The 16,285-nt window shown below is 40.7% G+C and overlaps 2 protein-coding genes across 2 annotated transcripts; both read right to left on the bottom strand.

Annotated features, from left to right (window-relative positions):
• Positions 1-478: 478 nt before the first annotated feature.
• Positions 479-7,817, bottom strand: LOC128473576 (zona pellucida sperm-binding protein 4-like). The gene is made up of 14 exons (XM_053455833.1): positions 7,810-7,817; positions 7,316-7,429; positions 6,965-7,101; positions 5,459-5,577; positions 5,095-5,191; positions 4,830-4,991; positions 4,167-4,354; positions 3,990-4,087; positions 3,012-3,139; positions 2,751-2,940; positions 2,344-2,491; positions 2,010-2,085; positions 1,404-1,459; positions 479-484 (listed from the first exon to the last, which is right to left on the bottom strand). The coding sequence occupies exons 1-14, from the start codon at positions 7,815-7,817 to the stop codon at positions 479-481; spliced, it is 1,527 nt and encodes a 508-aa protein (XP_053311808.1).
• A 2,734-nt stretch (positions 7,818-10,551) lies between these two features.
• Positions 10,552-15,679, bottom strand: LOC128473577 (zona pellucida sperm-binding protein 4-like). The gene is made up of 11 exons (XM_053455834.1): positions 15,481-15,679; positions 14,416-14,537; positions 13,279-13,375; positions 12,939-13,094; positions 12,670-12,857; positions 12,325-12,422; positions 12,086-12,213; positions 11,651-11,840; positions 11,107-11,254; positions 10,864-10,942; positions 10,552-10,664 (listed from the first exon to the last, which is right to left on the bottom strand). The coding sequence occupies exons 1-11, from the start codon at positions 15,677-15,679 to the stop codon at positions 10,552-10,554; spliced, it is 1,518 nt and encodes a 505-aa protein (XP_053311809.1).
• Between the last annotated feature and the right edge of the window lie 606 nt (positions 15,680-16,285).

A 16,285-nucleotide genomic window follows, 5' to 3' on the forward strand; every position in this document is an offset into this window, starting at 1 on the left:
TTGGGGGCAGAGATGGCACAGGCAGGCTGCTTGGTGGGGGGGAGGCAAGGGACACATGCTGCTTGTGAAGTGTGCACACACACTGGGCATTTTTTGTACAAGGGCCCTGTTTCTGCTTACACCCCTTATGTTACACCGCAAGAGATAATGGAAATTGCAGCAAATCCTATGTGTATACCCTTCCCTCAGCATGCCCCCTATACAGATTATGGGGAAATTAAGGGTATTGAGATGCGAAACGGACAGCATGAAGATGGAAGAGGATAATTGTGGTAAACGTATTTGGTGATAATGGTAGAGGATGGAAATGATGGGTGTATGCTTGTGGCTGGTTATTTGAATGAATTAGGATATTGGGGGGGTATGATGGACAGCTCTGCACTAATACGCAGCCCCTCCCACACCATATAAACATATACATACCTACTAACACCCCCCCTTCCACACCATTTAAATACAGACTTGCCCCTTAAATTTCTTAGCTCTATAAATAAATTTGAAAACAGTTCATTTCATACTTGTTTTTGCATTATACCAAAATCATACCGGTGCCGTCTGTCCCCAGCCCACGTGCCAGTGGTTAGGAACCGTTTCCCCCACCCCCCTATACGGATCTTTAAGATTTGTGTTTTTCAAATATACTTTAAAATGCAGGTTGTCCCTGTTCTGAACATTAGTGCCAGGTGTACAGTGTGACCAAAAATGGCATGTAATATGGTACTGGTTTTCATTCCCAGTCTAGCCCTGGTCAGGGTCTTGTATACAGCAGGCCACTACTTTTGAAAATCCCATTCACTAGTCCTATGCTTTTCAGATCCACAGCTAGAGCTATTGGCAACTCCTTTATTTTACACTCACTCAGCCTATCAGAGGGGTATCTGATTAAAATACATCCTTCAGAACAGCTTTATCCCATCCAAGTAGTTCCCTTTGGCATTGTTGGTAGGCTCATTTGATTACAAGCATTGGTAGAGACCGTAGTGTTGACCAAATAAGCCACTAAATACTGTGACTTTTTTTTTTTTTACCATCAGTTCACATAGAAGCTCCCAACTTGAGAATGTTGACCCCAACTGTGTCCTCCTCCCCTCATGATCCAACATGCAATGCAGCATTGCGCTACAGTCATAATCTCCATAGCTAATGTTTATATAATACAAAAACCCACCAAGGTCACCACTGTTTCATAGCCATCAAGTTCTACACCCCCAGTAGATTGAATAAATAATGAGTACAGTGTTGATTGGGGCAGTGGTCTGAAGGTTCTACTAGAACTTTTAACCAAGAAGACACCAGTACAAAAAAAACGAGGTTTATTTGTGCTTTAGTTACACTTTGATTGTATAAGATTTTTTGTGACTCTTCCATAATAAGACCAAGACCAGCGCTACAGCAGTTCCTACCAAGACAGCAACAGCCACTCTTGTCCAGTCCATCGTGTGAGTGAAGTGATCAACATCTGTAGAACAAAAGGGATTCAAAGTGAGCTTATTGGAGACAAGTATTAAGATGTTTAACTTTAGTTTAACCACTGCATTTGTTGTGAATTAAGACCTTTAAACAAAGCCAGTAATGCAAGGGATTTTCCCTAATGATCACAGAGGCAAAGCTATAGCACTAGAATACATATACTAGTTTAGGTAGATACAAGGCAACCCCCTCAACTTATTTTTGATACTTTTAGCCTCCTTTGAAGTGGAAAAGAAGGAAACCTTCAGCTTAAATACAGGGCACATGCATACTATCAGATCTACCTGGGCTGTTGGGCAGAGACAGATACCTTTAATAGACATATCCGTTTTGTCAGTATGGAAATCCACTGGTCCTATTGATGTCACCAAGACTGATTTTACTTGTAAGTCAGCATTTGGAGAGGCTCTTTTCCCTTGGGGGGGGCGGGGCAGAAAAAAAAAAGGCAGCAATGAGTATTGCAAGTTACAGTACACCCATGTTTGCACACACACAGTACAAGGTGTCATTCCATAAGGATGTAGTTATCAAGCACTTACGTCTAGATCTACAAGCAGCTAGGCAGCTGTCAAAAGATGATGGGAGGCACAGAGAAGCACTGCAGTGAAAGTATACCTGTAATGAATGAACTACAAGTAAGCTATTTTTTGTCCTGGATCATCCATAGACTTCTCTGCCAAATTTTATCTAACAAGATTTTTTTTGTAGACTAGGGCCAACACATACTTCTGCTGCTCCTTGGTGCTCACAAAAGCCAGTATGATGCTCTGTGGAAACATGTGTCTCAAGGACCACATACAATACATTACCCCCACCCCAAATTTAGTGTTGTATAGTAGAGAGATTTGTCAGATGCCCCAATGTCCAACTTACCAGTCCACCAAGAGGTTGCTGGCTCATAGAGTCCACAAACACAAAAGTATTCACAATGAATCTTTGATAATGCGAAGGAAAGTCCAGCCTGGCAGAACCCTCAATAGATACCAACTGAGTTCTGTAATTGTCACCATCGAACGGACACCTAAAAGGCAGAATGGGATTTGAAGTAGAAGTTCAGCCTAAAGAGTATATATATTTTTTTTTTACACTATTTCTTTTATAATTAGGAAAAAAAATATTACACATAACTTCTACATACACAATAAATCGGACAGTATAGCATCCATTAATATTAATACAGTACATATAATTAGTTCACTGGCCAAAGGTAGACATTAAAAGGAAAAAAAAAAAAAAGCCTAAAAAGTATAAAAGGCTCCAGTATATGAAGTTGGACTCACCTATCCACCAAAATGGGCCACTGTAGTTCAAGAAGGGGGTTGCTTGATGTAGTTGCCCAACATTGGTTCAGTACAAGTGTTAGAGCTGGGTCATTTCTGTTTAGAACACGAACTTCAACAAACAGTGGATCCCTCAGCACTTTCACTATGGGATAGTCTCCATCTCCATAGTACTGACCATAACTTGAATCTAAGAGGTACAGGCAGATTGTTACAAGGATTTACAAGACAACAAGATTGTATATCAGAAATGGACATTACCAGTAGCAATTCTCATTTCCAGTGAGACAGGACCTTGGCTTGAAGCTGGGGATGGTGGAGGAAGCGTGAAGACTTCTGCGCTGATTGGTAGATGGTCACTGGCCGAAACACTACAGCGGATGTGCAGTCTGTAACAAGAGAGTTTCTTCAGAGCCAATGCAGAAAAGCACACGTTAGACCACTGTCTAGGACACGTGGTCATGCGTTCAGACTGGAAGAAAGGAGATTTAGTCTAAGGCAGAGGAAAGTTTTTTTTACAGTAAGGACAATAAGGATGTGGAATTCTCTGCCTGCAGAGGTAGTTTTATGGGAGTCTGTACAGACGTTTAAACAGCAACTGGATGGATATTTGGAAAACCATAATAGTCGGGGTTATAATCTTTAATTATGGGGAAACAGCTTATTGATCCAAGGAGAAATCTGACAGCCATTTGGGGTCAAGAAGGGATTTTTTCCCTGGTTAGTGCAAAATTGGGAAGAGCAAAACAGGGGGGGGGGGTGTCCTTCTTCTGGATCAACAGCAACAAATTAACAGATATAGGAAAGGCCGAACTTGATGGACGCATGTTTTTCCAGCCTATATAACTATGCTACTATTGTTGACTTAATGAAACTGGTACACTTGTCAGACGCCCCACCTTTCATGGAAGGCAGTGCTTGTTTGCACAGGGCAGTTTTGGAGGGGAAAGAGCAACCACCCCTCAATTAGATGGGAGAAATGCATTTTTAAAGAATTGTCCTAGATGCCCAGTTGTCTGCATTTCCATTATCCTTCAGTGACAGACAAGTATCAAATGCTGCATCATATTTAGACAGCTATGTTAGTATGTTAGTCAGTTTTGGGGCAGAGGAGGTATTGTAAGAAGAATTGTTAAGCCAGAGTAGTGATGGTGGAACACTGCCGGATTAGCAATGGTATATATGCTTGATTTACACTGTTACATAGATTTTAACAAAACCCATGAATACAATAAATACCTGAAGGTGCTATCACGGGAAATTGATGCACCACGCCAACTCCTAATATCCTTCTCTGCCACCAGATCATTTTCATACACCATAAATGCACCATTTTCCTGTTGGGGGGGGGGGAGAATGCTTACATTTTATGGATAACAGTATCTATAGTTCATATATACTCAAGTCTCAACTTACGGCAACAGTGGTACCACAGGTTGACAGTGGGAACATGAACAGGAGGAACACATCATTTTGAGCTACTGGGGTGCAGCCAGCACCTTGACCTCTCAGAAGCCGGACAGTGCTCAGGATCAATGGCGGTAACGTAGCATCCCTCGATACAGCAACAGACAGCTGTCCATCCATGGTGCAGCTAGCAGTAACTGCAAGACATTTAAGCATTAATAGTCTGTGCTGGTTACAAATTTAGGAAAAGTTGGGAACTAAAAGTTTCATATCTAGTATAATAAAAGCTATACATTAAATCTACACACTTCAATTAATATACATTGAGGGCACAGCCAATTTGTCCACAATCAATTGCCTGCTGTTCTTTTGCTGGTATCTCAGTAATTTAGAAAAATGGTGGACGAGTGCACAATACCCTGAGCAATGTGCAGCCAGGCTTGTACAGCAATACATGGCAGCGAGGAAGAACAGTATGAAGTAAAAGCCTACCAAACCATCTGCCCTACAGCATCACCACCCCAGCCGGTATGGCTGATGGCTTTAATGTCATCAGCCCTGTTTTTGTACATTCGTTCATATTGCATATGTTTTTGTAATAGTCTAAGGAACATTTTAAGATTGGGCCACCCATTCTTCTGTACATAATGTACTACAGCCTCATGTACGCACTTTTATCTCCATAATAGCATGGAGTCCTTGGATCACTTTGATCGTAGCAACAACCAGTCTTCTCGCAGAGCGCTTGAGATTGCGAAGGACCAGCACAAGGAAGCCGGTCTGCCCTCTGGACATTTATGCAGACACTGGGGCTTGGGGCATCCATCACCACACCTAGAAAAATGTGGGAAGCAGTAGGTTATGACCTGGCCAGTTATAGCTGGTGAAGCACTAAACATCTATTGTACATCGGGCAAGAGATTTGAAAGATATTTACCATTAGTTAAGGGGCATCTCAGTTTTTCTTTATGATAAGCATCCCATTGTCCATTGACATTTTGTTTAAGCATAACCACCACCGTATAGTCCATGTCCTAAGCACAAGAAGAGCATGTAAAACCCACAAGACAAACCCTAGCTCACTAGGTCTTAGCAACTTTAATGTATTCGTTACAGGATCACCCCCAATAGAAAAAATATATATAACATTTATACAGGTGTGGGTGGGAAAAAAAAATAAAAATCACATTTTCACCAGATACTCAAACCAGTCACTCCAAAGCCTGGAACCTACAGGATCACTATCCTAGGTGCGGGTGGCTCAGTTGAGCCCATGTGAATCTTAAAGATCCAAGATTTACCATCTCGACATAACAGCCTTCATAATCAGCTTCAAGAACCAGAGAGCCATCAAAATCCATGCTAAGCCAGACACCACAGTAAGAATCATTAAGTACACGATTGAATTCGCCATCTTTGCCTGAAAGAGAATATATATTAAGTAATTTTGTGCTTAAAGGCTATTCAGATGTTTTTGTCTCTACACCTTTGATCAGCAAGCCTAGCTACTATGCCATGTTAGCAGCTTCAATAGGTTTTAGAGACTAGGTGAATACTTCTTCATTAATACCTATTAACATGGACAAAATAAAATGTTATATTAACCCACATATGTTAGTTAATGTGTATCAATAGTTCAGTTTGTTTAGGTTTGTACTGGTTGAACACATCCAATGACAAGATAAAAGCCAGTTGGCCCATCTAGTGAAATAAAAAGCCATTATATGAGAATCTGAGCCAGTAGTTTTAGACAAAATCCTTTAAATGCATAAATGGGTTGTTATTAAATCTCCCCTCTTTACAGAGGAGCCGGAATGAACATAGCCTGTGCTCCACATGGGGGCTGCTTTTAGCACCAGTAGTACAGGGTAATATACAAAGTTATTTGTAGCAACACTCAGATTATCTCTCCAGCCTCCGATTCACAGGGTTGATGGGTAAATTCTCATGTAGCCTGGCGCCAGAGCCTTCAGATTCTACCCAGAAGTTACAGCTACATGGCTTTTTCAGAGATCAACCTAGCCATTATCAGTAGATTCCACAGAACATACCGTCAGCATAGCTAGAAACTACAACAGCCTCAGGAAATTTCCGAAACTGGCTCTCCTACTACATTACTATGATTATATACAGAGCCGGCCTTAGGCGTTGTGGCGCCACCCCCTCTGCCCCTTCAAACTACCCCCCCCTCTGCCCCTTCAAACTACCCCCCCCTCTGCCCCTTCAAACTACCCCCCCCTCTGCCCCTTCAAACTACCCCCCCCTCCCCTTCAAACTACCCCCCCTCCCCTTCAAACTACCCCTCCCCTCCCCTTCAAACTACCCCCCCCTCCCCTTCAAACTACCCCCCCCCCCTCCCCTTCAAACTACCCCCCCCCCTCCCCTTCAAACTACCCCCCCCCCTCCCCTTCAAACTACCCCCCCCCTCCCCTTCAAACTACCCCCCCCCTCCCCTTCAAACTACCCCCCCCCCCCTCCCCTTCAAACTACCCCCCCCCCCTCCCCTTCAAACTACCCCCCCCCTCCCCTTCAAACTACATGAATGATGTTAAATAAAGTTTAAAAAAAAAAAAAAGGAAAAAGGAAAAATGGGCTTAATATTTGAGGAATTAAATTTATATTCTAAATCTGCTCAAAAAGGACAGCATTTGCAGGAGAGTTGGAGACTCAACTCCCCAATATACACAAAAACAGTGCATTTAATAGTTTACAAGGGCTATTTGTAGGACAAAAGCACCAACAGCATACTAAACAACCCCAATGCATACACAGAGCAAGAAGAAAATGCTCTAGAGCACTTGCGTTACCTTGTATGTACACCCGGACAGTGTGGTTGTTATCGGTTCCACCTTTAATCCTGTACTGGAAGCGATCATCAGTGCATTTCAATCCCGAGTTATTTGAGCCTATATTACTTCCTAGAAAAGCTTTCTCAATGGCAAAACTGCTCCAAATACTCATAATAATCAATACCCAACAACCCCATCCCCTCCAGGCAGCACACATCTCTCCTGAGGTCCACATACTAACTCACTACCTGCTCTCCCAATACCCTCTTAATATAACACTTGATTGATGAGCCTCACATCCACAGCTGATTTCATTTAAAAAAAACAAAAAAAAAACAAAAAAAACACCCACTTGCTCCTTAACCTCACCTGAATGGCGTATTTATGATCGCTTTAACACTGCGTGAAATCCCAATAGGAATTACAACAGCAATCAGCACATCCTGGATAAAGCGGTACCAGGGAGCTGGATGTTTAACTCTCCTGCAAAGTGAACAGACCCAGTGTTATTTCTCATACTGACGGAGAGGAAGGGTAGGTAAAAACTATCCTCAAACACCAGTGATTGATTTTTGTCGCATACATTTTATTTCATTTAGAGTGCTAAATGGTTGCTGATAGGCCAGCTTAAAATATCATATCAGCCAACAGTCCCAAATTTCCCAGGGCAGTGCCAAGGAGAAATCTTTAGAAGTCAGCAATCTAAGTTATCCCAAGGCTGTTTTTAATATGTAGTGAAAGAAGCTGCTACCCAGGGCCCATGGTTACCTTAGGGACTATTTTTTAGGCATTCTCCAGGAGAGGGCAGATATTATTGCACATAGCATCCAAGAGCACAGCAGGCAGACCTGTTATTAAATTACAGCTCCATGACTCGAAAATTGTTGTCCACCAACCATAGTCTCCAATCTCAAAAACCTTCTGCATGTTTGACAGATAAAGCCGACGATTGCTATCTATTGTTATTTGAATGATATAAGTATAATATTACTCTGTGTTCTGGAAATGGTGATATACTTTGCACGTACAGTCTGACCTGTAACACTTTATAGACACGGATAAAGTTATGTTTACTGCTTACAACTTTAGGGACTTTATCCTCCCTTTCTTAATTTGCTAATTTCATATATTTCAGAAAATACTACTTTTGTTTCTCTATAACATGAGATTTATAGTTCGTTATAGTTCATTAACACCAGGAGGGTTATTTGAAAGTTACCTTGGTTCCATCCATCACAGACCTCATATCAAGGATACCTAGAATTGTAGGGCAGTAAAAACCCTACAATCGTAAATGTATAATCTCAACACTAGTCCCAGAGGGTGAAACTGTAATAGTACAAATATTTTATTGATTTATAGAACCTGTATTCATTCTGAGTATATTTATATCAGTCCTATTTTCCATTTATGAGTAATGGGGTAAAAAAATTCAATGTCAATATAAGTTGGCCACAAGCAGTTTGAATGCTGTCCTATCTGGTAAATTACATATTTTTTTTACACAACCTCAAAATGCGTATTTTAAGGATCTAAGTACAGGTGTCTAATGTACCGAGTGACCTGTGGACCAAGACCTCATCTGCAAATCCAAAAAGAAGTTTATATCTGCAGCTTGTACCGAGTTGTAAATATATGTTAAAATAACTCCTTGTGCTAGACATTGACAATTCATAGATAGGGAAAAATAAGTTATGACACTTCATTAAGATGAGCTAATATTTTAGATGGCATACACCCGAAAGCCTTTAATGTTAGCTTTTAGTATTTATGTTTTTCTTCTCCCCTATCACATGTGATAATACAGTGTCAAGTTTTAATATCCAATATCAGTGTTAAATCAGTACGGTCTCAGCGTGTAGATTATTCAGGTTTGTACATGGAATAGAACAATTATTTAAGCTCGTATGATGATCCTACACAGTAATGCAACTCAAATCAGAGACCTGTCCAGTACCTTACATCAAAGGATAACGAAGGATGCAGGACTAATTCTGCAGTGGCTTAGGCTGTTTAATCATCATTTTATTTGTATTATCAAAGTGCCATTGCCACCCCGTTTGTGGCCATAACAGCCTCCAGTCTTCTGGGAAGGCCTTCCACGAGATGTTGGAGTTTTTCCCCATTCATCCAGTAGAGCATATGAGGCGTCAGACACTGATGTTGGATGAAAAGGCATGGTGCGCAGTCTGTTTCTTGACTGTAGATATAATGCGGTCTTAGAGCAGGGCAATTTGTTCTTCTTTAAGAGGTGCATTGGCAGAGATGTGTCATGTGCAGGCTCACAACTGGAATATAAAACAGCAGATATTCCTGCTCTCCTCTAGACACCCTCTGCCCCCATTAAGCAAAGCTAAAGAGAACAAAAATTACACTGTGTGTGTGTGTGTGTGTGTGTGTATGGGTGTGTCGGTGTGGTAGAGCTTGTCCTGGTGTGTGTTTGGGTGTGGTAGAGCCCCTTTAGAGAGGACCTTTTACATAAACATACTGACAGACCACTTTGCACCACAAATGTTTTTTTTTTTGTTTTGTTTTTTTGTTTCTTAAATACTGTATCTGGGATGAGGTATTCGTTGGATAATGCAGTGCTAGAACAGTTATGGTGGCATTAATAGCCAAAAGTTTCTTACAAGAATATTGTGAAGAATAATGTGATCGCTGTTTTGTTCCACTGAATAAAATTGAACGTTTTCCATTTAAAAATGTTTGCTGTAACAAATGTTTTGGTTTTTTTTCTATTATCAATAACGTAATTATCTTTTATTTATATAGTGCCAACAATTTATGCAGCGTTTAATACAATACAAATATTGGTATGACAAGACGAGAATTGACAGGCTAAGACAAACCAATACATTAGGTGGAGAGAGAGAGCTCTGCTCACAAGCTTACAATGATTTATTAGGGCCTTTTAACACTTTTGCTTTCTGCCATTTTAATACAAATAAATAATGTGATAAAAGTATGTTTTATAGTTATTTGTATGGCAAATAGTGTGACTCGGGTATGTATAAAGGGGTGTGTGTGTGTGTGTGTGTGTGGGTACAAGAGCTCAACCGCAAGATAAACTATATGGGGCTGGTCTCCAAATGTTTCCAGGGCTGCTTTTCATTCCCAGTCCAGCCCTGGCCTTAGGATAGCACAAGTGTAATGAAGTCTCTGAGTAGGGGCAGTTTTATCTCCAATCTCTTAAATTAACCTTTAATTGGAGGGGGGGGGTAGACATAAGAATGGAGGTCTTTTCTATAATTGCAACCCAAAAGGACTTTCTCAAGGATGAAAACTGTTTGTTTTCACGGTATGAAGGGTATCAACACTGTCATGCTGGTGTTTTGTCCCCGTCTCTTGTCCAGACTGACCAAGTAAGTAGTTTTCTGTTTTGTTTTTTTATTAGGCATTTATACTTTGTATATTAAGCTTCTTTTCTTTACATAAACACATCCACATCACAAATATAATTCCAATAACACTTGTACAAAATAAAGATGCAGCCACACACATTAAAATCCATTCTAATCTTGGAGTGTTGTCGGCAGTTTCTGAAAATACATTTAAAAAAAGTAAATTTTTTTTTATTTATTTAAAAAACACAACCTTTTACATTTTCATGAATTACCCGTTTGACTTGAACGCTCATTTTCAGAGTAGAACTCGATGGGGCCTTGAGAAGATACCAAGGTCAAAGAGGAATCCTTCAATTTTTCAATGGCTCTTCTTCCTGTTATTGAAAGAAGTTTCTCATTATGGGAAAACAATGTTTTAGTAAACCCCCCTAAATCATACTATAAGTTTTTCAATATACTACAAATTCCAAGAGGTTTTTTGGCAGATACCACTACCCAGATTTCAGTTCAAGGAGCGATTCCTTGTCTGTCTGATCGCACCACCCCACAATCAATGCAAAGAAATGTCCTTACTTCTTTTAGAACTGCACGTGGTGTCACACGACTCCAATGAGGAAGGTGTACAGGCAGAAGCACTACAGTGCAAGAAGACCTAGGAAACAGTCACAATAACAAGAAAAAAACCCATACATAGTCACAAGCACAAGAACTTTAATGCATTTGATAACCGCACGCTCCCTCAGCTCCAGTCCTTTTAAGAAATGCAGCTTTGAACAACAAATTTAAAGTCCCAGGTTAGAACTGTTGGTGACTTACCAGCCCACCTAAGGCTTCCTGGGAAGTTTGATCAAGAAATGTGAAGGTACCAAGAATAAAGCGTTTGTAATGTGAGGCCAAATCTGCTGCAGAATTTGGGGTGTTTGACAGCAGCTGGGTTTTGTAGTTATCTCCAGCAAATGGGCACCTGTTGGAAAAGATTCAAGTTGTGAACCTCATGTTTATTACACAAAGAAAAAAACAGATCTGTAATAAACACGAGCTTCACAGCAGAGGGTAGGACAAATGTCACAGTATACTCAAATCCAAATCGTGGCACTTAAAGTAGAAAAACAAAAATGTTCACTGCAATTTTTCAATATACAGGCACGCAACACATTTATAGTCATTGTCAGAAACCAATTACAGAAAACCTGCCACCCATAATACTAGCAGCTCTTTATTATTTATTATTATTATTTTTTTTTAAAATATACTTGCAGATTGTCAAATAACCTATTTTTTATCCATTTAATCTTACTTCTGTTGTCCCAATACACAGCTTTAAGAAATATTAACTTAATCGCTAAGTAAGTCTGCTGACCTGTCCACAAGTATTGGCCACTGCAGTTGTTCCATAGGGTTAGCAGACGGAGTGGCCCAACAGTCTTCTAGCACCAGAATCAATCCTGGGTCTGTCCTGTGTAAGATGCGAACTTCAACATATACTGGTTCCCGGAGATACTTTACTATTGGGTAGTCTCTAGCTTCATAGTACTGTGCATACTCATTAGCTGCAGAATACATTATAAAAGCAAAAGTCTGTTATTGAAAATATGCTTATAGAAAGAGCTTTCCAGAGTTTGTTAGGAGTGGACAGTGTTTCCAGTGTGGGCTTGTGAGTCTATTGTCCTATAAATCCAATTTAACAAACCTCTAGAGTCTAGAGAAGATCAATGTAGCGATTGATAGGAGACCAGATTTCAACAGCAAGGGTGAGGTTTCTGCAATTGAAAGCCTGAAGAAGTGTTCTACCTACTTTGAGCTATCCTCATTTCCAATGTCAGTGGTCCAGAACTAGATACTGGAGGTGGAGGAGCAAGGGTGTATACTTCCACACTTAGAGGTTCTGAGCCACTAGCAGCAAAACTGCAGCGAATATGGAGTCTAAAAGGAAAAAAAAAAAATTAATAATAATTCATGCAAATGGGTATGACAGATAACCACCCAACAGACCAACCCCTTAAACAACGTAACAGGAGTACTATTACTAGTCACCTAAAGGTACTGTCCCTGGTAATGGAGACACCACTCAAAGTCCTGATGTCCTTTTCAGCAATCAGATCATTTTCATATAGCACATTTCCACTATTCTCCTGTAAAATATAGACCACACAGTTATGTTTTTACCGAGTCTTGGACAAATTTAGTGGTCCCCAAAATACGATAGAAAAAAAGTCAATTATTGAAACATGTAGTTGTATATTGTTTCTAGCTGTATTGGAACTGGTTAATATGCCATTTAAAAAGCAGCTGAGAGTCTAGCCTGATATTAAGGCGTCGGAGCTCAACCTTAACCCATAAAATTAGGACGCTGATAAAGGTGCAGTAATTGTTACTCACACTGCGTCTGGTACCACAGGCTGACAAGGGGAATTGGAACAAAACAAAGGCATCATTTTGCGCTACTGGAGCGCAACCAGCACCCCCATCCCTTAGTAGCCGGACAGAGTTGAGAACAAGCGATGGTAATGCGACATCCTTGGATATGGCAACAGACAGCTGTCCATCTCTCGTACATTGTGCAGTTACTGTAAGAAATATCAGATATTACCATGGACGTTATCACAAAGAGTGTTGAAGGATAAAGAAATTAAAGATGGCGGACGTGCCTTTGTCTCCATAGTAACATGGATTTATTGCATCACTTGGGTCATAACAGCAGCCAAGTTGAAGACATGTGTCCTCAGACAGAGAAACCCCATCACAAGGAAGTCTGTTGGATCGCTGAACCTCTGAGCAGACATTCAAGGCTGGCGCATCCTTCGCTAGATTGTTAGAAATAAAGAGACATTATCAAAAATGATCCCCTGAATCAGGGCACTTCTTCAAATGGATAGCTTCCTTTGGGAATATTACCCCCTCCAGCCATAAACCGGAAATGTATAGTTGTATATATTAGAAGAAAGCAGTCTCTTCCAGTTCTATAAATATGTATGTTTACACATTCACCTTCGAAAGCTTCACATCTCAGAGTTTCTTTTTCAAAGACTTCCCATTTTCCTGTAACATTGTGTTGCATCAGTAAGGTCATCCTATAGTAGTTATCCTATAATATGAAGGAACACATTCATGGGCGACATTAATCAAGAGTATTCAAAGCAGCAGACCTACCACCCCACACAACAATGGATTTATGGATCTATATTAGAACTCATCAAATTTCATATACCATTGTGACAGACATCTTAACTCTGTAGATGTTGAGATCTATATATCTGCCCCATTACTATAAAATTGACGATTCAGACAGCCCTGAAAGCATGAAGCCAACTGAGAAATTCAGGATGGGAAATTACAATAATACTGGGACCATTAAAGCCTGCCAGCTTCAGCTAGGATAAAGGGACACTCCAGCCATCATACGCACTTTAATTGGGGTCCCTTTAAGTTTGCATTGTGTCCATTTCGCAAATGAAAGAGTGGATGCTGTAGAATCCTCAGATATGCATTTGCCCCTTTGCCCAACAACATCCCCTGTACAGAGTATATTTACCACCAGCGGAGAGTCCCTGTGCACATGCGCGTAAAGTACTCCCATTGATTTCTGCTGTGCCATGGAGGACGGCTGCAGTAAACAATCCCTTTAAAATTTAAAAATCTAAAACGTAAGACTTCAAAACAATTCTAGGTGAGTCTTTAGCTAAAGGTGATAACCTTCTAGGTTGACCCATTAAAGAGGTATTGCATTCCGTTTGAAGAAGAGACCTGTAGGTCTTTATAACAGGTGACTCTACATCCCAATAAATATCAACTAAAAAGACTTGACCAATATGGCTATATTAATTTTCATATATACATTCAAAGGGTGTTAGTAATGAATTCACTCTGGAAACTTAATGCAGATGACAGTCTTGTCCCAATCTTGGAATGTTGGGTGGGATGGGGCAGAAATCCAATAGAGTGATAAATGCACTCTCGCTGGCACCAGAGGTTCTGTTATTGAATCTTCCGGCAATATGAATTGACGTTTCCTTTCACTCATGCTCCCTGGGACCATGTATAATATTTGATTTAGGTCTTTGGATAACAGCCATGTTTATAACATATACCACAACAGTCACAGCTGCAGACGAAGCACCTACATACCTCCTTTTCAATGAAACAACCATCATATTCCACATCCACATACAGGAAGCCATCAGACGCTGGGGTAGCCCAGATCCCACAGGAAGAATTACTCATAAGAGGCTTCAGATTCCCGTCACGGTCTATGGAAAAGGAAAGCAGAAGACGCAGGACACTAAAACAGCACTGAATACCAAATAGCGCATAGTTTAAATATCAGCTATTAGAACGAACCCTGCGCTACCAGATCGAGAAAGTGTGGATGTCACGAGAGCTTTAGAAGGGTTTAAATGACATTGTTTCTTGTTTATGTAACTGAAAAGTATTTTTTATTTTACACAATTTTCTTTATTTTTCTATACACAGGGACATTAATGCTTGTAGAACACAGATTCACTCCAATCACCATGATTTCTGAGCCACACTGACTCCATGATGATCTTCTAATATGCATTACAACACCCATCAACATTTTCCAAACAGACACGCATGGCTAATAAGATGCCTAGTAGCTATTCCTACTGGAGTATAAAGTTCTACAGGGCACCCCTACCCCAGGTGCTGCGTTTTTAAGGGGTTTGATTGAGCTGCCTAGCAGCAATGCCCCTGCACCTCCGGCCCCAAGTGCCACCAAGTGACCTAGTCTGCTAATGCTTTCCTTTTTGCTTGCACCAGAAGCCAAGATCCCAAGGGACAGCGCTGATGTCCAACATACGCCAACAAAAATATACCATTTTTTAAATGGTAGCACCAACACCTGGGTCATGAGTAGGCCTTGCCTGGCCACCTAGCAAACCAGGCAAAGTACCAGCAGGTCAGCAACATAAGGATTACCTTTGCTGCCAAATGTGCCACAAACTACTCGTTGTGATGGGCCAGCGCAAGTTATAAAATCAAAATGTATAATCAAATCACTCACCTCAGGTTTACTCTTCTTGATTGGCAAGTAACTTTTTAAAGTCTTTACAGCAATATAATGCACATTAAACATAATATTTTATTTTAGCAATCAGTGCTCTTTAAGGGTTATATACAGACCGCATGACATTTAACACAAGTTTGTTGTACATCAGCGTAATACCTTACCCTGCACTACAAGCCGAACAGAAAACTTGGCATCATTAATTGGGGGAATGGCATACTCCAGACGCTCTTCTCCACAAACCAGATATGGCTCCTCATAATAAACATTGGTTGTAGTTATGTCTTGTGAATTAGAAAGCCAACAATAAACACCTATAAGAAACCCACGGAAAACCTGCTCCCAATTCCAAAAACCAGCCATTCTACTCACGCTTAGAGGCGTGAAATCCTCTATATACTGCACATCAGGAGTAGATTCAGCTCAGCTGATTGTGTTTGAAAATGTGGTCCCTGTACGTCTGTCAATCAAATTAAACCCAGCCTCAGAGAAGTAATCAAGCAGCCCCAGCGGAGGGATCCAAAGGCAAGGGCCACACCGCAACCTGGTGTAAACACAGGTGAACACCTGCCGTGGGCAACAGAGAAAAATACAACTACCAAATTAATATAAAACCACTGCTCACTAGCATTATTAAACTCTTTAATAGCTGCTGGGTTTTTTAATCACTGTAACATGTATAACTAGTGCCTTTCTTTTGATGAAATGAACGGCGTTGGGCATAGTAATGCCTGTCCTTTAGACCTCTGGCAGATGCTGCCTGGCTCCTGGCTGGGTTTGCCATCAGTCATTCTTTTTTCCATCTTATTGTTACAAGTTGCTGAAGCCACCATGAAAGTGCATCCCTGCATTATGGGGGTTTATACATTTGATAAAGTAATTAATTGGCTTCTGGGAACTTCCCACTTACTGCAGGGCACCACTACAAGTGGTGAAATAAACACAGAGAGAAAGAGAGGGTTGGCAGGA

The sequence above is a fragment of the Spea bombifrons genome, chromosome 2, assembly GCF_027358695.1.
Source record: "Spea bombifrons isolate aSpeBom1 chromosome 2, aSpeBom1.2.pri, whole genome shotgun sequence".
In the NCBI taxonomy this organism is placed as follows: Eukaryota; Metazoa; Chordata; class Amphibia; order Anura; family Pelobatidae; genus Spea; species Spea bombifrons.

Excerpts from the sequence above, each read along its gene's own strand:
- LOC128473576 (XM_053455833.1), bottom strand. Across the intron at positions 4,992-5,094 it reads GAGATGCCCCTTAACTAATG|GTGTGGTGATGGATGCCCCA; the intron begins GTAAATATCTTT and ends ACATTTTTCTAG. Across the intron at positions 3,140-3,989 it reads TCCCGTGATAGCACCTTCAG|ACTGCACATCCGCTGTAGTG; the intron begins GTATTTATTGTA and ends CTCTTGTTACAG.
- LOC128473577 (XM_053455834.1), bottom strand. The coding sequence starts at position 15,679 with ATGGCTGGTTTTTGGAATTGGGAGCAGGTTTTCCGTGGGTTTCTTATA. Across the intron at positions 12,858-12,938 it reads ATGTTACTATGGAGACAAAG|TAACTGCACAATGTACGAGA; the intron begins GCACGTCCGCCA and ends TATTTCTTACAG. Across the intron at positions 11,255-11,650 it reads TGGCCAATACTTGTGGACAG|GTGCCCATTTGCTGGAGATA; the intron begins GTCAGCAGACTT and ends CTTTTCCAACAG.